General features: G+C 55.9%; 2 protein-coding genes across 8 annotated transcripts; one reads left to right on the forward strand and one right to left on the reverse strand.

The window, feature by feature from the left end:
* The first annotated feature begins 19 nt into the window (after window positions 1–19).
* MTG1 (mitochondrial ribosome associated GTPase 1) lies at window positions 20–15,826 on the forward strand. 6 transcript variants are annotated; one of them, XM_043597975.1, is made up of 11 exons: window positions 21–233; window positions 1,271–1,335; window positions 4,238–4,342; window positions 6,749–6,829; window positions 7,375–7,431; window positions 7,784–7,874; window positions 9,799–9,860; window positions 10,299–10,395; window positions 10,779–10,860; window positions 14,666–14,756; window positions 15,170–15,826. In XM_043597975.1, the coding sequence occupies exons 1-11, from the start codon at window positions 122–124 to the stop codon at window positions 15,176–15,178; spliced, it is 852 nt and encodes a 283-aa protein (XP_043453910.1). In that variant the 5' UTR covers window positions 21–121; the 3' UTR covers window positions 15,179–15,826. The 6 variants fall into 6 exon arrangements, with proteins under 6 accessions (XP_043453905.1, XP_043453910.1, XP_043453906.1 ...); XM_043597971.1 differs by having other exon boundaries at window positions 22–233; window positions 14,666–14,778; XM_043597970.1 differs by lacking the exon at window positions 15,170–15,826 and having other exon boundaries at window positions 20–233; window positions 14,666–15,163.
* On the reverse strand, window positions 15,820–19,603 carry SPRN (shadow of prion protein). Of its 2 annotated transcripts, none has more exons than XM_043597978.1 (3): window positions 19,377–19,603; window positions 17,507–18,682; window positions 15,820–17,374 (listed from the first exon to the last, which is right to left on the reverse strand). In XM_043597978.1, exon 2 carries the CDS (start codon window positions 18,665–18,667, stop codon window positions 18,230–18,232), a length of 438 nt encoding a protein of 145 aa, XP_043453913.1. In that variant the 5' UTR covers window positions 18,668–18,682; window positions 19,377–19,603; the 3' UTR covers window positions 15,820–17,374; window positions 17,507–18,229. The 2 variants fall into 2 exon arrangements, with proteins under 2 accessions (XP_043453913.1, XP_043453914.1); XM_043597979.1 differs by having other exon boundaries at window positions 15,820–17,380.
* Window positions 19,604–22,587: the final 2,984 nt, after the last annotated feature.

Raw genomic sequence — 22,587 nt, forward strand, 5'->3', positions numbered from 1 at the left:
TGCGCACGCGCAGACCGCGCGTCTGTCTCCTGAACCCCGGAACCACGGGGCCGGATGGTGGGCCGGTCGGAGAGGTCCGTCGAGGGAGCCGTTCCCCCGCGGCGCTCTGGGTCGCGGCGCCATGAGGCTAGCCTTCCGCGCATTGGGCGGCGCCGCCGGGGTCGCCTGGCGAGAGAGCTTCCCCCTGGGCGGTCGCGACGTGGCGCGCTGGTTCCCGGGCCACATGGCCAAGGGTGAGCGGGGCCTGGAGGGGCCGGTGTTTGCGCGGTGAGGCCCGGTGGCCCCGGCGCCCGCTCGCTCGTCAGGCTGTGCGCGCGCGGGGCGGGAGGCGGCGGCGGCCCGGGGGCGGACCTGAGCCCCGAGCCCCAGCAAGTGCCTTCTGCCACTTTGTTCCCCCAAGCCTCCGTTTCCACATCTGAGTCCACAGAGACGTACTTTTCCGAGTCTTGTTTTGAGCACTCGATGAAATGGTGGTAGGAAAGCCCTCGCCGAGCTGCGAAGTATTCAGCTATTATCGTTGCAACACCTTTAAGACACGGCCACTGCTGTCTTCTGCCTGAAGCCCTCGAGGAGTTTCTTACTGTTGATTTGTAAAAATGGGCCCGAGAAGACGCGCGGGGCTGGCGCGGTCCTCCGTGTCAGCGATCGCCGGGTCCCGCTCCCGCAGCCCTCAGCGCGCTCTGACCTCCGCGTACGTGGTGAGCCGGTGCCCGGTGCGCCGGCCCCTGCGGAGTGCGGTGCGTCGGTGTCCGCCCTCGGGACGCGGACGTCCGAGGCTATGCGGAGGACCCGGTTGAGCGGGGGGTCACCGTGCTGAGGGACACTGCGGGGGAGCGGGTGGTTACTTTCGTTGTGGGTGTTGTTCCTGGTTAACGGTTAAGGGGGAGTTCACTGCTGTGCGAGTGGCTGAAACTTAGGCAGCAGCATGTCCCCACAGCGTGGAGGGCCCAGAGAGTCGGGTGGTCCGAGTTACCCTTTTAAGGCCGAGACCAAGACCCATAGGAGGTTAAATACTGCAGCTGGAGCCCTCCAAGTGGCTCCACCCCAGACATGCTTTTGCCCTTCAGGCAGGACCTCTTCTTTTTGGAGACACCGTTATTGAACTTGGAAGAGGCCCTCAGCAAGGGTGTATCAGTTATGGTGACTTAGGACACTGCACTCAGGTGTATTCTCTCTAGGTGGTGTGTCATTCTGGACCATTCAGCGTCACCCCATCACTCTTGAAAAGCCATAGACGCCTTCCCTTAGGCATCTTTCTTCTGTTTTCCAGGGCTGAAGAAGATGCAGAGCAGCCTAAAGTTGGTGGACTGTATCATCGAGGTCCATGATGCCCGGATATCCTTTAGTGGTGGTAATACTGTGGTTTATGATAAGAAATCTATATATACACACATGTAGGTATATGTTGTATATGTGTGTATATATGTGTGTGTGTATGTATACACACACACACCCACACACACACACACACACACACACATATATATATTTGGGCTTTGTCCCTGTTTCTGGCACAGAGCTCCTAAAATCCTGGGCATTTTTTTGTAAGTTTATTTATTTTTGAGAGAGAGAGAGGGAGAGAGCGAGAACACTGACAGCAGAGAGCCCGGCGCAGGGCTTGAACCCATGAACTGTGAGATCATGACCGAGATCATGACCTGAGCTGAAGTCTGTCGCCAACTGAGCCACCCAGGCCCCACAAACCCTGTGTATTTCTTAAGTGATGAGAGTGGTAAAAAAGTGTCTGTTGTTAGGTGACTTTTGGAAAGCCACTAAGTCACCTAAGTTCCAGGGCTGGTTGCCAGGAGAGGTGAGAGTGGCTGGAAGTTGGATGGATTGCCAATGGCCACTGATTTCATTAATCAGGCCTATATAGTGAAACCTCAAGAAAAACCTAAAAGGACAGGGTTCAGAGAGCTTTTGGGTTGGCAAACACGTGGATACAGAGGGAGAGTGGCACATTCAGAGCACGGGAGCTCTGTGCCCCACTCCCTCATACGTCGCCTTATTCATTTCTTCTGTGTGACTTCCTGAGTTACATCCTTTTATAATAAGCCAGTAATCTAGTAAGTAAGATGTTTCTCCGAGGGCTGTGGGCTGCTCTAGCAAGCTAATTGACTCTGAGGAGGGGCTTGTGGGAACCTCCCATCTGTAACAAGTTGGTCAGAGGCAGCGGTGACCAACTGGACTCGGGATTGGCACCTGGAGGGAGTGGGGTGGGGAGGTGGCACATTGTGGGACTGAGCATTAACCTGTGGGGTCTGACTCTTCCTCCAGGTAGATAGTGTCAGAGTTGAGTTAACTTGTAGGATGTCCTGGTAGTGTCGCAGAATTGCTTGGTGTTGTCCTCCTCCCCCACTCCCAACTTTATTGGAATTGGGTGTGGAATTGCAGTGGTACAGGAGAGGCCCTCCTTCCTGAATCAGGCTGTGCTCAAGGCAGCAGGAAGCATTCCTGCTTTGTAGCCTTGTCTCTGTCTGGTCCTCCTCCTGTATCTGGTCTCTGCTCTGGTCCAGTCTGCTCCCACAGTGCCTGGCAGCCTCACCTCTCAGAGTTACTGGCATTTAACTCTAAACCCTCAGTACATGACAGAGTTCCCCCAGGAGGCTTTAAAAATCCTGGTTTGGGTCCCTTTCCAGACCGGTTAATCAGAATCTCTGGTGGGGGTCCAGGCCTTGTATTTTTCGAGCCTCCTCATTGATAGGTAGATAGCATCCATTGTCTCTGACCTCTGCCTGCCTTGCCCAGGCCTTCCAGTTGAGTCCAGCAGTCGGTTCTCGAGGTGGGGCGTGCAACCTTCATTTCGACGTTCCTGCCAGCAGGCTTTCCTCCACGCTTGAGGCGGGAACCGGCAGGGTCTGGTGATCTTGCTCATTACCATGTACTTTCCAGACCCTGTTTTTATTGTATTTGAGCTATGCTTGGATTCTCTTTATGTGGTAAAGGCATTGGTTTGAGAGTTCTTACCACCTCAGGGATAGCAGATGAGGGACAATTTTCACTATTTCAAAGACTTCGAACTTTTGTAAGAAAGTACTGAGTTTATTTATTGTAGGCGAAATATTGTAGGATATCTCATGCTGGCCAGAAGTGTTTGCTGGCAATCTTACGATTATCAAAAGTGATGAACCTGTAGTTACTGTTCAGTGCTCTGTAAGAGGACACCTGTCCTGTTGGCTTCTAGATGTTTGCCCTTTTCTCCAGGACAGCAAGAATGCCTACGTTGGGTTGCGGCCCTGGGGTGGAGTCTGAATTATACAGGATTGGTTAACCCTTTAGGGAAGAGAGTAGGCAGCTTAACTGGTGCCTGGACCCAGGGTGTGCCCAAGGCCTCAGGAGTTTCACACCTGGACTCACTAGGAGATGAAGCACCGGGAAGGGGCTGAGTATTCAGAAGATAAATATATGGGCACCCCCCTCCTACCTGCGTTGGGGTTCCACGAGGTGGGACCTGTCGTGATCCCCGAGGGTCCCTGGCTGAGGGAGGAAGGGCGTGGCAGTGCTAGTAAGGAGGCAGAACCTTCAGTGGTGGTTTCCATGGGGGACCCTCATCTCCCTGGCAGTAACCAGAGGGCGGCATTGGTTTGAGGTATACTAGTTAGGACTTTACGGGAGGCCCTTTTTTGAGTGATCAGATCATTCATTTTGAACTCCCATATCTTGGCAACTAAACAAAGAACCCATTAATAAGACCTTCCCCTGAGCTTTGTTTTTTGTTTCTGCTGCCACCATTCCCATTTGAGGAGGAACGTGAGAACCACTGCCCTGCTTGCATGTGGTGGTTCCATGGCAGTGAGACCGTTTCCTTCTTCTCTGCCAGGAGGGTAGGACTGGGGTATGAGGCTGGGCTGGCTGGCATGTACTTGCTTTGAGACTGGGCTTCCTCCTCTGCTCACTCCCTTCTAAAGATGTTCCTCTGGGGGCGCCTGGGGGGCTCAGTCGGTTAAGTGTCCAACTCTTGGTTTCAGCTCGGGTCATGATCTCATGGTTCAGGAGATTGAGTCCCTTGTCAGGCTCTATGCTGACAGTGCAGAGCCTGCTTGGGATTCTCTGTCTCTCCCTTTCTCTCTGTCCCTCCTCCGCTTGTGTGCACATGCTCTCTTTTTCAAAAATAAATAAATAAACCTTAAAAAAGAAAAAGATTTTCTTCTGAAGGTGGTGCCAGTATGCATAACAAGACGAGATAAAATAATGGTCTGGTGAAGCATTAAAGGAATTTTTGCCTTAATTTTGCCACATTCCACTTTCAGGCCGCAACCCTCTGTTTCAAGAAACCCTTGGGCTTAAGCCTCATGTGCTGGTCCTCAACAAAATGGACTTGGCGGATCTGAAAGACCAGCAGGTGAAGGTCCCTGTCTCGGGCACCTCCGGCACTAGGGTTGTGTCTAGGGTCACCCTTGCAAGCAGACTCTGTGTTGATTCACTCAAGCAGGCTTGCTTTTTAGCAAACAACCCTTTGTTTGCGGAGGTATTCCTGCCTGATTTCTCAAAATGACCTGCTTCCCTCTAATGTTTAACGTATGGTCCAAATGACCAGAGAGCGCACCTCCCAAAGGAAGTGGCCAGGCTTTGCTGCTGGAGCCAAGTGCCCCACAGGGTGGCCTCTGGCCCCATGCGGCTCTGAGCGCTTGAGATGTGGCTCCTGCTGCAGACACGATACTCGTGTTTTATTTCATTTCAGTTAATAAGTTTCCGTAGCTGTTTGAGGCTGGTGGCCATAGGCACAGGCCACAGGTACTGACCTGGAGGTCTCCTGTGATGGCTGCGTTTGGCCCAGGCACCCATACTGGCCAGTTCCATGGCCTTCCAGACACCAAGTGCGCTGGAGGCCCAAAGTAATGTCTTCAAAGCAGGCAGGATCGGGGGACACAAGTGACCAAGTGCAGGGCATGCCCACGTGTCCCAGCATACAAGAAACATGAAGGTCTGGGCATATTATTTTTGAGTGTTCACCTCTGCTTTTCTTGCTGTATTATCGAATCCTTCTGGAAGGGCAGGTGTCAGACCCTTGTGGATTCCAGCCTAGCAGTTTTCAGGCTGTTAGTGGCGCAGCGTCCTCTTTGTTGGCAGAGTGCATTCAGGCTTCTCAGTTGGTCGTGGTATGTTTGAATTACTTAGACCCCAACCACAAGTCTCTGTCACAAGGTTTCCAGGGGAACATCAAATATAGGAGCTCTTTGTTTACTGAGAATCCGAGCAGAGGCCACCCTAACCCACGTGTGGGTACCTCTGGTCATTTAAATCCCTTCTGCTGTGCAGGACGGGGGGTGGACAGCAGAGCCCCCAGAGCAAGGTGTTCGTGGGCTTCACTGCACGCACGCTCTACTAACTTAGCATCACAAGCTTTGCTTTCATTGGTTGAGACTTGAGTCTTACCAGCGATTGCTTCTGGCCTTAAGTGCTAATCTTTGTGGAGTGTTGGGCACATAAGGTGACCTAACATAGGGACACAGCGGTGTCTCAACTGGTTGGGAGGCAGCGGGAGTGTGTGCTCCTCTCAGGTGCTGCCGTGGGCAGAGGAGAGGAGAGGAGAAGGCCCCAGGGATGGCCCTTCATGTCTGCCTCTGGGGGTGGGTGGGGACATCCCATGTGAATGTATACACTTCAAAGCGTGGCTTCAAATATGTCTTTGTTGTGGCCTGTATCCTCATCTGTATCATCATAACAAACAACTGAAATATATAATGAAAATTAAGTTAGCAAATGACTTTTGGTTCATTTAGGCATTGACCATGTTTTAGGTCAGTACGTGGTCAAACAATATCATACCGGTATTAAAAACTATGATTCCTACACTGATTTCACTTAATGTCAAGACCAATAAATTCATATTAAGCTTAGTTTACTTTTGAGCTTTTAAAGCGTTGCATGTACTTTGTACTTGGATTGGGTTAAGGCTGGGTTTACAGTGGTCATTTTGTGAGAGCTCGTCAGAATACTCAGGACTAAGCAGATCACTGAATGCAGCCAGAGGTGGCTCATTTTCCATGGAGGTACCTGTGTCCCGAGAGGACAGCCAGTGTCTGTGCTGAGCCCTCATGCCCGCTGGAGCCTGCAGCTCGTGGACCCCTGCCCAGGGTACTTCCTTCCTGTGCTCACACTGGAGCCTCCTCTATGGTCTGTGCTGTCCATGGGGCCCCCTCGCCTGGAGCACGCCTGGCCCGGGTCGGAGTGGGGCTTCAATCTCAGATCCTTGGATTTTAGTGTATCACATCCACATTTTCATTTAGTTTTTAAAGTGGAAATATCGTACCCCTATGTTTATAGCAGCACTCTCAACAATAGCCAAATTATGGAAAGAGCCTAAATGTCCATCAACTGATGAATGGATAAAGAAATCGTGGTTTATATACACAATGGAGTACTACATGGCAATGAGAAAGAATGAAATATGGCCCTTTGTAGCAACGTGGATGGAACTGGAGAGTGTTATGCTAAGTGAAATAAGCCAGACAGAGAAAGACAGATACCATATGTTTTCACTCTTATGTGGATCCTGAGAAACTTAACAGGAACCCATGGGGGAGCAGAAGGGAAAAAAAAAAAAGAGGTTAGAGTGGGAGAGAGCCAAAGCATAAGAGACTCTTAAAGAGAACAAACTGAGGGTTGATGGGGGGTGGGAAGGAGGGGAAGGTGGGTGATGGGTATTGAGGAGGGCACCTTTTGGGATGAGCACTGGGTGTTGTATGGAAACCAATTTGACAATAAATTTCATATATTGAAAAAAAAATGGAAATATCTCTTTCAGAAAATTATACAGCACTTAGAAGGAGAAGGCCTAAAAAATGTTGTTTTCACCAACTGTTTACAGGATGAGAATGTCAAGCAGGTAGGTGCTTCTCTGTTTTACACCCTAATGCTTTTGATTAAATACATTTAAAAGAAATGGATTATCTCATGCTCTTGTGAGAAGCAGAGTTTTGGAGGCAAGGCAGGGGTTGGCTGGGGTTCCTGGGGTACACTCATCTCTGGTCGAGAGCAGGTAGGCCCTGGGCAGCCTGTGGTGGTCTGCAGGGCCCAGTGCCAGGCTGTAGCGTGTACCCGGGGCTGTTGTTGGACAAGCTTCTGGAGGATGTGGTGCCTGGTTTTCCGCAGTTGTATTTCGAGGATTTCCCTGGCTGGTGTATCTTTGTGGAAGGTGGCTGTGGTCACAGCCGTCACCCTCTGGGGGATTGACCTGCTTGCTGATGGTGGAGGGACAGGTCAGGGTGCAGGTGACCCCCCCCCCCCCCCCCCCCCCCCAGCGCATTCTAAGCCCTGATGTGGACAGAGCCTGGGTTCTTCGATGCTGGGCATGGGGTACACCACCTCCAGAAGCTAAGGAGGAAGCCGGTTTCTGTGCGAGTGTGCCGCTGTGTGGTTTGTCTGTTGCAGATAATCCCGATGGTCACGAGACTGGTGGGGAGCAGCTGCCGCTATCATCGAGGAGAGGTCGGTGGTGGGGCTCAGTGCTGGCTGTGGGGTGGTCCCTCCTGCTGAGGAGCCCTGGGCTCGGTGGCTAAGCAGTGGTAGACCAGTCCCCATGCTGGGCCATCACCAAGCCCCGAGAACTCCTGGGGGCTGTCTCTGTGCTGCCCCAGCCCACAGAGCTGCCCTCTGTCTTCTTGTTTGGAGCAGGGGTGGGGGGTGGCCCTGCTGAGGCTGGCGGGGCCTCCACAGTGACCTTTCTTCACCTGAACTGGCCTGGGTTTGTGGGTCCCGTTGCATGGGCCACATGAGGCTCTCAGTGGGGCTGTGGGTGGTCCGGGTGGACCCCTGACTCCCTGCTCTTGTGCTTCTGCAGAGGCTGGAGTACTGTGCCATGGTGATTGGGATCCCCAACGTGGGCAAATCCTCGCTCATCAACGCGCTCAGGAGACAGCACCTCAGGAAAGGTACTGCTGGCCATTGTGAGCTGATGCTGTGGTGTTTGCTGGCGAGTGGCCGCTCTTCCTCTGGCTCCGAGAAAAACCTCGTCCTTAGCCAGAGCCTCATGGCCCCTCAGGGTTGTCTCTTTGCACCGGATAACTGATGTAAGGTTAAATGGTGAGACAGAATCATCTTGTCACACATTTTAAATTAAAAAAAAAAAATTAATATTTATTTTGAGAGAGAGAGAGAGAGAGAGAGAGAGAGACAGAGTGTGAGCAGGGGAGGGGCAGAGAGAGAGAGAGAGAGAGAGAGAGAGAGAGAGACAGAATCCGAAGCAGCCTCCTCCAGGCTCTGAGCTGTCAGCACAGAGCCCGACGCGGGGCTCGAACCCACGAATTGTGAGATCATGACCTGAGCCGAAGTTGGACGCTCAACCGACTGAGCCACCCAGTCGCCCCTATCCCGTCACACATTTTACTTCGTTCTCTCTCCTGAACATGAAGTGTTAACATATTTAACACGTGGATGACTTTCCTGCCTGTTGCTGATTGTGTTCCCCTTCATGGAAATCTCTTGATGCCCATACTCATGGCGTAGCCAGATAGATGGGGCCTGATAACAAGCGGCAGGCAGTTGATGGGGCAGCCCCAGCTGGGAGACGGCATCCTGCCCGACTGCTCGGGGGAGATTCTGGGGAGACCCCGGGCCTGTCTCCTTGTTTCGTGCTCATTTGGATTTGGAGTCACACAGACGTGCCCACACTACTTACTCGCTGTGTCATTACCCTTTTCCATTAAGTATTTTAAAGTTCAGTACCAAGTCCCACATTGGCTTCGTGCTCCACACCAGGGTGCGTTCTTTGTTAACAAACCCAAACACCATGAGCTCCGCTGAACTGTTACTTTACAGGTGGTGTTTTTGGTGCTCGTTGGAGAATTGTCAGATCATCATTTTGTTTTTTAATGTTTTAAAAAATGCTTATTTTTGAGACAGAGACAGAGTGTGAGCAGGGGAGGGGCAGAGAGAGAGGGAGACACAGAATCCGACACAGGCTCCAGTCTCTGAGCTGGCAGCACAGAGCCCGACTCGGGGCTCGAACCCACAAACTGCGAGATTGTGACCTGAGCTGAAGTCGGACCAACTGAGCCACCTCGGTGCTCCAAATCATCTTTTTTTTTTTACGTTTACTTTTCTCTAATTGTGGCTTAAAAAAAAAATTGGTGGCATTAAATATATTCAGTGCTGTGCGACCATCACAGTATTTCTAGACTTTTCCTTGGTCTCAAACTGAAAGTCTATAAACATAACCCCTAGCCCCCTCTCCCCTCCCACCGCCTGGGCACCACTAATCTGCCTTCTGTCCCTGGATCTCTGAAGAGTTCCTGCCTCACATGAATGGAATCACACGGTAGTTGTCCTTTTCTGTTGGACTGATTTCATTGAGCATAATGTCCCCAAGGTCCATCCGTGCTGTGGCCTGTGTCAGAATTTTGTTCCCTTTCAAGGCTGAATAATATTCCATTATGTTTAGATACCACGTTTTGCTTTTCCACTCGTCCACCGATAGATACGTGTATCTCTACTCTTGAGTTTATCCGGCCCCTTGGTCGGGAGCTGTGCTCACAGACAGGCCTGTCGTGATCAGTGCTGTGGGGCTGATTTGCCGGGTGTAGGCTCGGTGTCGGGGGCACAGGGTCAAGTCCAGGAGGGAGGAAGCCGTCGTGTGGGAAGCAGCAGCTCTGTGCTGACTTCACGGCCAGGCCCTGGCCTCTCCTCACCCTCCCAGGCACCAGGGAGGTGCGTTTTGGTCCCTGTTGGTTTGGTGCTAAGTTGAGCACGAGCTCATCTGGGCCTTCATGGGTTTCCGGCTGTGTCATTTCTTCTTCTGTAGCTTGTGTGCCAGGCTTCTGTGTTCGCTACGTCCGACAGCCCCTTTGCATCCCACAGGGAAAGCTACCAGGGTGGGCGGCGAGCCTGGGATCACCAGAGCCGTGATGTCCAGAATCCAGGTAGGGTCCTCGGCTGCTGGGTCTGGAGCTCCACATGCAGGTACCTGCTGCTTCCTGAGGACTCAGGAGGCACTGCCTCCACCCGCCCCACCGAGTGCTGCCGCACGCCAGGCACTGCACCAGCCTTCCACCAGAGCTGCGGGCAGGTGTGCTCATCACCCCTGTTTTATGGAGGGGGAGCACGCACCTGCCTAAGGTCACACAGCTCAGCTCAGCTTGTCCACACGTTCCCTTCTTTTCCTGGGAGGAGAAGATTGGGGCCCTTGGGGCCTGTTGCTCCTGTTCTCTGGACTCAGTGGGAGCTGACCCAGTGGGGAAGCCAAGAGTGTGGTGGAAAGGCCTCGTTGGAGCCTCAGGAGCCTAACACCCCGGCTCCAGGGGCCGCCCAGCAGCAAGCCTGGAGGCAGCGGCGCGGCCGACTGTCCTCTGTGTCCGCAGGTGTGTGAGCGGCCGCTGATGTTCCTGCTGGACACTCCTGGGGTGCTGGCTCCTCGGATTGAAAGCGTGGAGATGGGCCTAAAGCTGGCCCTGTGTGGTGAGTTGGGGGTCACCCTTCGTGCCCCCTCCTGCCGCCTGGGTGCGGGGCCCCCAGCCCTGGCACTTTGTGCCTGCCTTTCTAGGCCTGGATGTTGCAGACTCTTGAATGCTGTGCTGAGCGGGCGTCTCAAGCAGCCTGTGCGGTCCTAGCACAGGGCGCATGTGGGCCAGGCACTGCTGTGACCCCACTGACCCTCACAGCCCTCCTTGGAGAGAGTGCCTTCCTTCTCCCATTTTACAGCCAAGGCAGGTCTGTGGGTCAGGTCCAAGGGCCACGGCCGGGCCTTCTCCTCAGCAGCACCTCGGGCTGAGACAGGGAGGGGCCCTGGGGTGCAGATGCCAGGCTGGTTTGCCGGGCTCACCCTGGCCGCCTGATTCTAGGAACCGTGTTAGACCACCTTGTCGGGGAGGAGACCCTGGCGGACTACCTTCTCTACACCCTCAACAGGCACCAGCTCTTTGGGTGAGTGCAGGATCCGGGGCAGGTGGCTCGCCTCTCTCTCTCTCTCGTTCTAGACAAACATAGTCTAAAAAAGCAGCAGCAGTAAGATGCGATTAGACCAGCAGCCTGCACGTTATTTGCAGCATACAGATCGATAAGTTTGTTACACAGTCAAGAAAAGCCTCAAATTTCCTGTGCTCTTGGTAATTCCTCCTTCCCACCTTTACCTGCTCCCATTTTACAGACGAGACCCCAAAGCCCGCTCGCCACATCCTGGTGACCATCTGTTTTCTGTCTTTCCTTGGACGTCCTGTGCTCTGTCTTGCGGGGTTCCCGTCCCTGGTGTGACTGCTTTCAGATTCCTCTGTGTGGTGCCTCCAGTCGCTCCTTCCTGGTGCAGATTTACACCTTGTTATTCCCCCAGGAGTGAAACGTGAGCAGAGGGTGTTTGCTGGGTGTCCTTTACCGCGTCGAGGACGACAGCCTGGCCGGAGCTTTGTCAGTTTTGTTGGTATGGTTTCATTGACTTTCTCCATTGTCTTTCTGTTATTTCATTGATTACCGTTCAGTCTTTATTATTATTTCTGCTTTGCTGGTTTTCCTTCTGTTTTTGCCATCGGTTGTTGAGAGAAGGTACTGAAATCTCTGCCTGTGGTCTGTCTTGCGGCTCTGTCCGTCTGCTTCACGCATTTCGGAGCTCTGTTGTGCGGTGCAGGGACAGCCCAGGGATCATCGTGTCCCCCTGAACCGATGCCCTTATCAGTCAAAATGCCTTTCTTGATGTTCACAATACTTCCTGCTCTGACATCGACCTCGTCTGGTAGTTACACACCTGCTGTAGCTTCTGATGAGTGCTCACATGGAGCGTGTTTGTGTCTTTATATTTAACACGTGTTTCTCGGGGTGCCTGGGGCGCTCTGTCAGTTAAGTATGCGACTCTAGATTTCAGCTCAGGTCATGGTCTCACAGTTCGTGGGATCGGGCCATTCTCTTCCCCTCCCCCTCACTCTCTCTCTCTCTCAATAAATAAATGAATATTTAAAATAAAATGAAATAAAATGTGTTTCTCATAGGCTGTGTACAGATAGTGAGGCCTTGTTTCTTATCCAACCTGACCATTTCTGTCTTTTATTTTGGGTATTGGACCATTTACGTGTCATGTGATCATTGACCTTGGGGTTACGTTTGTCATCTTACTCTTCGTCCTATCCGTCCTTTGTTCCTTTTCCTCCTCCTCTGCCTCTGCCTGTGCTGTCTCCATCTTTCTGTCTGTCTCTCTCTGCATCTTTCTCTCTCTTCCTGTGTCTCTCTGGCCTTTTCTGGTTACTGGGATACTCTTATCCCCTCTCTCCCCTTTGTCAGCTTGCCTTCTGTAACATATGGAGGAGGTTGTCTCGGTGTGAGGAGGGTTAGGTGATAGAACCCGTCTCATGGCACATAAGCACCTTACGATAGCGCATCTCCATTTTTCTCGTGATCTTTGGGCTTTTGTTGTTCTGTCTTGCTTTCGTGTATTTTGTAAGCCTGAGATGTACTGTTTTCGCTCATATGGAGACTCCCAAGTGTGAGACGTAATCTTAGCTGTTTGCCCATGGCTTTATGGTTCATGGGCACCGCTTGTTTCTTTGTGTAGATCCACGTTCTGTCTGGTGTCACCATCCTCTGACGATTTCCTGTAGCGTTTACTGTAATGCAGGTCTGCTGGTGAGGAGTTTGTCTCCTCAGGTTTGTCCAGAGATGCCCATATTTCATGTTCATTTTGGAAGGATACTTGCCCTGTGTGTGAAAGTCCAGGTGGATGGTTTTTTTTCAGGAGTGGAGGGATTTTGTCCCATCCTGTTCTCACCTGTGCTGTTTCTGATGAGGAATCTGTCACGTTTGTCTTTGTTCCTCCAGCTGCCTTTAGGATTTTCTCTTTATCGTGCTTTTGAGCAATTTATGACAATGGGACCCGTGTGGTTTTCTTTATGTTTCTTGTGCTTATAGTTTGTTGAGTTCTTAGATCTGTGGCTTTGTAGCTTTTATCACATTTTCAACCATTATTTCTTCCTGTGTTTTCAGTTCCTGCCCGCTCCCGTCCTCAGGACCTGCTGGGCACGGCTGCTGCCCCATGGGCGACCTGCCTGCACCCCATGTGTCTGACCCACTGCTAGCGCCCGCCAGTGTGTGTCTCACAGCACGGGTCTCTAGTCCGATTCGGATCATGTTTTACATCTTCTGTGTATCTGCTTAACTTTGTAACCACATGGAATGTGGTCACGATGACCGGTCTAACATCTCTGCTAGTCCTAACATCTGGGGCGCTTTCAGCTGACTGATTTCCTCCTCACGATGAGTCTGTTTTCCTGCTGTGCATGCCTGATCATTTTTGCTTGGATGCTTGGGGTTTTAAATTTTACCTTCTTGGGAGATGGGTATCTTTAAGTTCCTGGACACATCCTTGAGCTTTGCTTGAGACAATTATCTGGAAACAGTTCCTTCCAGGCCTGACTGAGGCAGGGCCTCCCCCCACCTCCGCTGTGCTCCATGGGTCATGAGGTTTCCGTCTGCTCCTGGCTCTTTGTGAGCACTGACTGCTGCCCCTGTGCCCTCCAGGGTGGTCCTTCCTGGCCTCTGGCTTTGGGAAACTTCCTTTATCATGTGTGAAGATCCCTCCTCTGCTAAATACAGAGGATGGCAGGCTTCCAGAATTCTCTCTCTGGGCAGCTCTGCCCTTTCTGGTTCTGTCGTGTGGCTTTTACTGGGCCCACACTCCAGCCACCCTCGGGGCTCCCTGGGGCCTCCGGGCACCAGGCTGGGTGTTTGTTGGTTTACATCCTTTGTAGCTTGATGTCTGGTGCCTTGAAAACCATTGTTTTGTGTGTTTCTGGTTGTTTCAGGTGGATCGTAAGTTCAGTTCTCGTTACTCCATTTTGCATGGAAGTAGGATTTCAAATTGATTATTTTGTTTCATTTCCGTGGGAGTCCGTGTGGGCCTCCGCGGTCCCCCAGTGTTTCTGGAGAACAGGCAGCCGTGTCCTGCAGGGCGGCCCTTGCGTGTGTGTAGTGGGGTGCCCAGGACAGAGGGGCCGCAAGTTTGATTTGGGACCTGCCTTCCTCAGGATGCGATGTCCTCCAAGATGGGCACTCCGATACCCAGGTGGGGTCGCCTTGCGGCCGAGCCCCGCCCTGCTCTGTGGACCCGGAGGCAAATCCCGCCGTCGCTCCGGCTGTCGTAGGTTCCGGGACGAGTGGCCGGCAGAGGTGTTAGTTGTGTCTCCCGGCTCCTGTGGGGGACGTGCTTGTCTGTGGATGAGGCTTGTCTCCTTCAACCCTTCAGGGTCAGACACACCCGGCCCTGTGCTGGCCTTTCTCATCAGGCCCTGAGGCAGCGTCACGGACGGGGCGTCCACAAGAGCTACTGGACAGTTCTCGGCAGAGGCGGGCGCCGAGTGGGTTTGTGCTGGTCTGTGGGCTACAGAAAACACCAGTCAGACCTGCTCATTCTCCCCTGGAGAGAGTGCTGGCAATCCTGGCGATCCTGCCTCGGGCGGCTGCCCAGAGGCTTGGAGCACCTGTCAGGGTACTGCCGTGCTGACCTAGGGCTCCAGGCTACGGGCTGCTCGGGAACGGGGTGGATGACGCAGTCGTCCCGCCATTGCAACCACGGGCATCAGCAGGGAAGCGGTCCTCAGGACAGCTGGCTGTGGCCACGTGGGAGGACAGACGTCGGCAGCTCTGCAGTGGGCACTTATGGCCACGTGCATGAGGGGTCCCTGGTGGAGCTGGGCGTGACCCAGCATGTCCCCTCCTGGCTCCCACTCCCCGACTGTTGGTCTGTGTGTAGGTACGTGCGGCACTATGGCCTGGGCGGCGCCTGTGACGACATCGCCAGCTTGCTGAAGCAGGTGGCTGTGAGACTGGGGAAGACGCAGAAGGTGAAAGTGCTCACGGGCACGGGTGAGAAGTGGGGGCATCCGCCTCCGGCTGGGCTTGGGGAACCAGCCGATCGAGCAGCCCCTGGTGCTGGGGGAGGACACTGTGGGCACATGTGGCTGTTCTGGGAACACAGGTTCTGCAGCGGGGCGGGCTCTCGGTTCAGCCTGTAGACGGCAAGGCAGCCCTGCCTCTTGGCGCTGGATATACCCTGCGTCCCACCAGTTTGAAACCTGCTGAGGTCGAGGTGCCACAGCCCAGACTCTTGTGTTTTCTTTCAGAACATGTGCTCGTGCCCAGGCTCCACAGGTGCCCACCGTCCGTCCCTGAGGACGGGCAGGGAGGCGTGCGTCTGAATCCTGCGCCTGCCCCGTGGGGAGGTGCCTTCCTCACCAGACCCTCTTCTCTCCCCCAGGTGACGTGAACGTCATCCAGCCCAACTACCCTGCGGCAGCCCGAGACTTCCTCCAGACCTTCCGCAGGGGGCTGCTGGGCCCAGTGATGCTGGACAGGGATGTCCTGTAGAGGTCCCCCGTGGCAGAGCCCTGAACTGGTCCAGTTGGCAGGGGCCTCACTCCTGCCTGGCCGTTGGCACCAGAGATGCGGGGCATCCCAGGCCACAGCCCAGAATCTGATGCTGGGCCTCCCTTTTCCAGAAGCTCCATGCTGGTCACTATCCACTCAGGTCTCTACGCCAGGAAGGAATCTGTACCTCCTGCTGCCCCACAGCCTGGCCAGCTCTTGTTGGGGACTGTGCCTGGGGTCTGGACGTCAGGGCTGACGAAGTCCCTAAGCTGTCCCTGGGTGTCTCAACTGTGCCGAGTATCTCTCAGGGGGAAGATGATGCTTTCTCAGGAGGACGTGAATGTACAGTCTGCAATTTAAAAGTCTCACAAAGCCAGTCTCTGCTGGTGGCTCGTTTGCTGTGCACCAGGAGCACCTTGGGCTCACATGTTAACCTCTCTCCAAAACGACACAAAAAATGGGATATGAACTGCTTAGTGAGTAAGGCCTGTGTTTTGGGGCCTTGGTGGTACCCTGGGTCCTGCAGTAAAGAAGAGTCTGTTTGCCAGTGGAGTGTTTATTTCACGACACGACGAAAATGTGCACACAAAGTGGACAAGAGGTGCCAAGGAGCTGTGGCCAAACCCAAGAACTGTCTGCTACCTCGGTGCCCCGGGGGCTGCCCTGCTCACCGCCGGCTGCATGCAGGCTGGGAGGGTCGCTGGTGTGGCTTCTCCCCACTTCCGAGTGGCAAGCTGTAGCTACTGGACAGTGGGACTCTCCCCAGGGAACTGTACCTGCCAGCCTGCATTCCAGAAAAGGGCAGAGGAGGGAAAGGGGGTGGGGTGGGCCTGGTGAGCAGCTCTGCTCCTTCTGTGTCCAGTGTGTGTGGCCTTCCTGGAGCGTTGGAGTCTCTGCCAGGCACCTCCCCTCCTGAAGGTGCCCACAGTGGCGCACACTTCCTAATCTGAGATTACCGCCCCTGGGTGCCATCTGCCTCCTGCTGGGACCCTGACCAGTAGGGCAGGAAGTACTCTAGCATGTGACTGTACCAGATGGGGACAGGCTCTGGGAGTCAGGCTGGTGTGTGGTGCCCTGCAGCCTGTGAGGGCGGCTCAGAGGCTGGGCCCATGCTCCTGGCCCCGCAGGGAGAACTGAGTTGGCCCGAGGTGCAGCCCTGATGGGTCTCCCTGTGCTGCCTGCAAGTACGGTGGCAGAATGGTCACACTGCCCGAGGCCCCAGGCAGGGCTTGGCCGCAGCCTGCTGGTCTTTGGTTGCATCAAATTTGGTCTGGAATGGATGGAGAGGCACCTGGGCTCGTACCCCAGGAATGCTGGCAGTGCGGATCCGTGTCCTGGTCTTTGGAGAACAATGCTTGTCCAGGGCTCCGCTGGTAGCTTGGTGACCCTCACCCTGACCAGACCTGTGTGTCAGCTGTGGGCGAGCAGAGGTGGCAGGGCCCCCGGAGGTGCTGGTCTTGGCACTGGCCTCTGTCAGCTGAGTCCAAAGGCCCCATAGTCTGGGGGGTGAGGGCAGATTCTGGGAGGCAGCCCAGCGGCAGGTGAGGCTTTCAGTGAGCACCGACGACGGAGGGGGGGATCCAGAGGATCCAGGCCTGGGGCATTGTCCTGCTGTGGGATATGGGGCAGAGGGCGTACAGAGCCAAGGCCTCCAGGGCTGAGCTCACGAACTGCAAGCCAGGCCAGAGGCTGGAGGGAAATGGGCTTCCGGGCACCTGAGAAGCAATGGGCTGGTCTGCAGACGGGTGTTTGTGTGCCAGAGGCAAACCCTTAGACACTTCCCTGGGTGTCTTCTGTCCTCAGAACACCCTCAGGTGCCCGGATGGCCGCCGTGGTGTTGCGGGGGTCAGCCTCCTGCACGCTTCCTTCTGCTCAGCCAGAGCAGCCCGCATCTGGTCGTACTTGCTGCTGCGCCTGCCTCCAGGGACCTGCTGGTGGCCTGTTTGTTGGTTCTGACTTGAGACCCGGCCTCCGCCGTTCACACCTGGCCCTCACCTTCCTGGAGCAGCTGCAGACCTGCCGGAGCCACAGCTGGCTGTCCTGGGGAGCTCTCTCCATCCCTGAGTACCAGCAGGCACAATTCCAGAACGGGAGCCTAAAGCTCAAAGGAAATGAAAAGCTTCTGAAGCTTAGACAGTGCCCCCCCCCGCCCCCCCCCCCCCCAACAGGTCCCAAGAAGAGTTAAGTGACTTGTTTCCAGTTAGAGCACAGTGGCTCCAAGAGGCACCTGGCAGTGGCCTTGAGAGGGTCTGCCTGGTGAGGGGGCACACTTCTGGACCTGAGGGTGGGCTGGCCGGGCTCCGGGGCAGCTGCTGTGGCAGGGGGTGCTCCAGGGATTCTCTGGAGAGTGATGGGCACGCCTGGGCTCCAGTCCGCAGACGGCCTCTTCCGGACAGGTGGTAGGCACACTAAAACCTGTGAGGGAAACCTCTCCCCCCAAGTCCTCAAATCCTTTGGTCCATTCTGGCTGCTTCTGTGGGGGAGGCCACAGGGTCCTCAGGGGGGCCGGAATGGCCTGAGCAGCCTGGTCTTGGACATCACTTTGGGCAGCTCTGGAGAGATGGTGGGCCGTCAGCCTGGATGGTACCGGAAGCACGGGATGGCACCTGCTTTTCTGACGGTGGAGGGGGTGGGGGGAGACCCTGGCATCCAGGCGGTAGGCGGGGCATCCTGGGACTGAAGGGCCCTGGTCCTTCGGTAGGATGGGGAGGCTGGGGAGGGACCTGGGCCGGGCGGTGGTCCGGGGGCGTCAGTGGGCACCCATAGGAGAGGCCGCGGCTCCTGCCCGGGCTGGCTGGAATCCCCCAGGCAGCGTCTCTGGGTCAGAGGCCGCCGGCAGCGGTGGGAAGCGGCGCTCAGCCGCTGGCGGCCTCTGGGGCCGATCCGGGGCGGGGGGCCTGCGGGGAGGGCGCGGGCTGGGGGCCGGATCTGGCCCCGAGCCTGGCCAGGCCTAGGGCCGCAGCAGCCCCAGGGCAACGAGGGCGCCGCCCAGCAGCAGGCAGAGGCGCGGGCCGCCGGTGGGCCCCGCGCCCGAAGTCCACGCCCGGTAGCTGTAGACGCCTTGGCCCGTCCGGTTGCCGCCTGGTGCCGCGTCCTCGTCGTCCTCCAGGCCGCGCTCCCCGGGGCCCGGGGCCCTTCTCCAGCCGGAACCCGCCGCCAGGCCGGCCGCCGCCCCCGCCGCCGCCCCGGCCGCAGCCACGCGCAGGGAGGAGCCCGCGTAGCGGGGCGCCGGCCTCACGCGCACCCGTGGGGTCCCGCGCGCGCCCCCGCGCAGCCCTCCCCGGGCGCTGCCGCGAGCCCCTCCACGGCCGCCCTTGGCCGCGCCAATGTCGCAGAGGAAGGTGGCGGCCAGCAGCAGAGCCCAGCACGTCGCGGCCGTCCAGTTCATCCTTGTGGGGCGAGCCTGCGGCCAACGGAGAAAGGACCTCAGCTTCTGTGAGGGTCAGGGGGCCAGGGTCCCCAGGGCCTGGAGACGGGCTCGGGGACTCGGCATCTCGAGGACGGCCCGCGCAGGGCTGGGAGTGGGGTGGGAGGGTAAGGCACTCGGGCCTGGACAGAGGGTGAGGCGGGTGCGCGGGTTGCGCACCTGGGGGTGGAGTGGGAGCAAAGAATGAGGGAGGACCCCCACATCCCCGGCTGCGGTGGGAGGACCCGCCCAGACCTCCACGGCTTGCGGGGACCCGAGGCCACACCGGGGTGGGGGTTGTGTTGAAGGACAGTCTCGGGGATGGACAGTCTCCACTGTCTGGACAAAGGCCACACGCGGGTGGCTCCGCCCGCACCCCTTGGGGCAGCGCGCATGCGGCGCGGAGCCAGAGCAGCGGGTTCTGGCCTCGCGGGGGCGCCGAGAAGCGCGGTGGTGACACAGTGCAGACCCCGCCCCCGCAGCCCGGACCCGGGGGACCGTCCCCTCCCGCCCCACCCCGGCCGCCTGGCGGAGCAGCTGGCGCGGGGGACGGGGACGCGGATGCGACGCGGGGCCTAATTCCGGCCCAGGGACCCGGTGGCCGCTCGACCCTCCTCCCGGGCCCCGCCGTCCCCTCGGAGCCCCCGTCCCCTGCCTCCCCGCGCGCCCGGACCCCGCCGCGCGGCCTTACCCGCCTCGGGCCTCGGTGGGAACCGCGGGCTGGAGGGGCCGCTCCGGGGGCCGCGGCGGAGCGGGAAGGAGCCGGCTGCGGCCGAGACCCTGCACCGGCGCGCCGCGCCCCGAGTTTGCGCGAGGCCTCCGCCCCAGGATTGGGGGCGGGCAGACGCGGAGGCTCATCCCCCGGGCGACGGGAAGGGAGGAGAAAACGGCAGCCGGAGGCGCGCGCGGCCCCTCTCCCTTCCCAGCACCCTCCTGCTCGCTGCACACCGTCCCCCGTCTCCTCACCCCACCCCCTCCCGATTCCACACGCGTGCGCCCATTCTACCTCCAGCACCCAGTGCGCACCCGGCCCAACCGAGCCGCCGCCTCCCGCCTTCCCCCTCCCCCCACCCCTCTCCCGTTCTGCCCCAGGTGATGTGTCCCGGACGCGGGGACCAGGGAATGCTGTGGCAGGCCCTGAGCTCGAGATCTTGGTGTCCAGGGCTCTCCACGGGGAGGCCCAGGGAGGAGAGGATGGCTCTCCAGGTCCCCAGGGTGCCTCTTCTTCCGGCCCTCACGGTGGCCACCCCACAGCAAGGTCACTTGGAGCCCCACTGCCCCAGCCAGCCGGCCTTTCCAGTCCCTGCTGGGTCCGGCTCTGGGGCTTGAAAGGGTGCTATCTTGCTGTCCAGGTCTGTCTCGCCACTACGACCTCTTCCCCTCCCAACCGGGCTTTTACCCCAGCCACTCCACTTGGGGACACCAGGCCCTCTTGATGGCTTTAGAGGTGGGCTCCATGACCTCAACTGTGACGTGATGTGACCTCTCTTAGCTTCCATCAGACCCTCTCGATCCCAGAGGCTCCAACTCCCTAATTTCTGTGTTGAAGTCCTGATCCCCAGAACCTCAGAATATGACTGTATTTGGAAATAGGGCCTTTACAGAGGCCATTGTGGCAAAATGAGGTCATAGGGCAAGCCCTGACCTAATCTGACAGGTGTCCCTATAAGATGAGGCGATCAGGACACAGACACGCACACGGACGGCACTGCGAGGACGTGGGGAGAAGGCTGCCGTCTGTGAGAGGAGCCATCCCTCTCACAAGGAGACAGGCCTCAGAAGGATCCAGCCCTGCCCACGCCTGTCTCAGACTGCCAGACCCTGCTGGGTCTGTGGCACTTTGTCACGGTGGCCCGAGTGAACTAATTGAGAACCTATGGGTTTCTGAAGTCCACGTGGAAACGTAAAGGTCTAATGTAACTCATTCTGAAAACCAAGATCAAAGAAGAACTCACCCCGTCAGATGTTAAGATGTTATAGGAAGTCACGGTAATAAAACAGCCCGGTGTTGGCTAGGAACAGACGCAGACCAGTACAGGCAAACAAGAGGGTCACTGACAGACTCAGGGATTTACACATGTCTACGGGCATAAACAAGATTGAGAATTTTGATAGAGGACAGGAAACTAAAAGAACCAAATGGAAATTCTAGAGCTAAAAAATACACTTAAAAACAGAGATTAGATATGGCTAAGGAGAATTAGTAACCGGGAAGATCGGAAGGAAATATCCAGAAGAAAGCATGGAGAGAAAAGAAGAGAGTGTACGTAACAGGCTGCTGGGGGCGGAGGGGATGCGACAGAAGACCCCCTGCGTGGACCAGGGAAACTGAACGGACAGCAGAGAAGGAAGGTGACGAGTGCAGTGTTTATGGGCACACAGGCTGACCGTTTTCAAAAACCCAGGAGGCAAGGCACAAATTCTAGAAGCATCACAAACTCCGAACGTGATAAATATGAAGAAAAAGCAAACCCCAGAAACCAAACACGACAAGAAGATCTTGAAAGCTTCCCAAAGTGGGGGGAAACCCAAATACCTAAAACAAGTAAAAATAAGCTGACTTCTCCACAGAAACAGGGAGCAGCTGAGAACACAGAAATGTGGTTTGTAGAGTTCCTGAGCAGCTCGGTGAGCTGACAACAGGTCAGAAGCTGAGAGGCTGGTGCGTACTGGTGCAGATGAAAACCTATGTCACACAAGCAACAGTGAACGAAAAGGAAGCTGGCTCAGCTCTCTTAATGCCAGACCGAGCCTTACAGATTAGGGCAAAAAGCATTACTGGAAACAAAGAGGAACACTTCTTAATGATAAAAGGTTAAATTTACCAAGATGACAAAAGAATTCTAAATTTTATGTACCTAACGAAGGACATGACCTCAAAATATGTGAAACAAAATAGTAAGAGAATATTTTTTTATTTTTTAAAGTTTATTTGTTTTGAGAGAGAGCAAGTGAGAGTGCAAAAGGGGCAGAGAGAGAGGGAGAGAGAGAACCCACGAACCCACGAACCGTGAGATCGTGACCTGAGCTGAAACCAACAGTCGGACGCCTAACTGACTGAGCCACCCAGCTGCCCCAGTAAGAGAATATTTACAGCACAAAATCACTTACATGAATTTAAAACTCTCACAAGCAAAGCAATACGACACATCTGTGGATACATGCATCCTGTCCGAGGGCAAACACCACACATCACGCCGGGGTTCCTGACGGGCGTGACTGGAGAGCTGGAAACGTGGGACCAAGTGAGAAGCGCTCACCCTGGCAGTGACAGTAGCCCAATAAGGAGAGTGCCGGATCAGTCCACCTTTGTACCCAAGTGCCAGAGAAGAAAGGCAGAAACACCAGGTATGGGGATGCCATTTAGTCATTAGACCCATCAAGTTTTAAATAGAATGACATTCTCGTTTCTGAGAAAAGGTGGCACGTGTGTGGCCTGTGGCACTGTCTGGACTTGCCAGGTGCACACACACACCCCCCCACACCCATCCATTCAGGTGCACGTATGCACATACACGCACCAGGTGCACACTTTTTACACAACCCCAGGTGTGCACCCCTCCAGATCTCCTCCTTGGGTGTGCACACACACACATACCCATCCATTCAGGTACACACACACACACACACACACACACACACACACACACACGCCTAGGTGCGTACAAAACGCAAGAGGGAAGACCCAGGCTGCCTCCTCTGGCTGTGTCCCCGGGCACTTTCCTGGTCTCATCCAGATTGCCTCCCCCAGAAGAATGCTCATTCATGTTTTTCTCTGCTCAGGACCAGGGCCCCCTCTTGCCTGGGGAAGGACACCACTGCCATCAGATGGCCAGTGAGCTCTCTAGGGCTGAGCATAGTCGCCAGCCGCAAGGGGAGGGAGGCTCACCCCCAGCTTTGAT

The sequence above is a fragment of the Prionailurus bengalensis genome, chromosome D2 (assembly GCF_016509475.1).
Source record: "Prionailurus bengalensis isolate Pbe53 chromosome D2, Fcat_Pben_1.1_paternal_pri, whole genome shotgun sequence".
Classification (NCBI taxonomy): Eukaryota; Metazoa; Chordata; class Mammalia; order Carnivora; family Felidae; genus Prionailurus; species Prionailurus bengalensis.

Coding starts and splice junctions, on each gene's coding strand:
- MTG1 (XM_043597970.1), top strand. CDS start 122: ATGAGGCTAGCCTTCCGCGCATTGGGCGGCGCCGCCGGGGTCGCCTGG. Junction 234..1,270: donor CCCGGGCCACATGGCCAAGG/GTGAGCGGGGCC, acceptor TCTGTTTTCCAG/GGCTGAAGAAGATGCAGAGC. Junction 1,336..4,237: donor TCGAGGTCCATGATGCCCGG/ATATCCTTTAGT, acceptor TAATTTTGCCAC/ATTCCACTTTCAGGCCGCAA.
- SPRN (XM_043597978.1), bottom strand. CDS start 18,667: ATGAACTGGACGGCCGCGACGTGCTGGGCTCTGCTGCTGGCCGCCACC.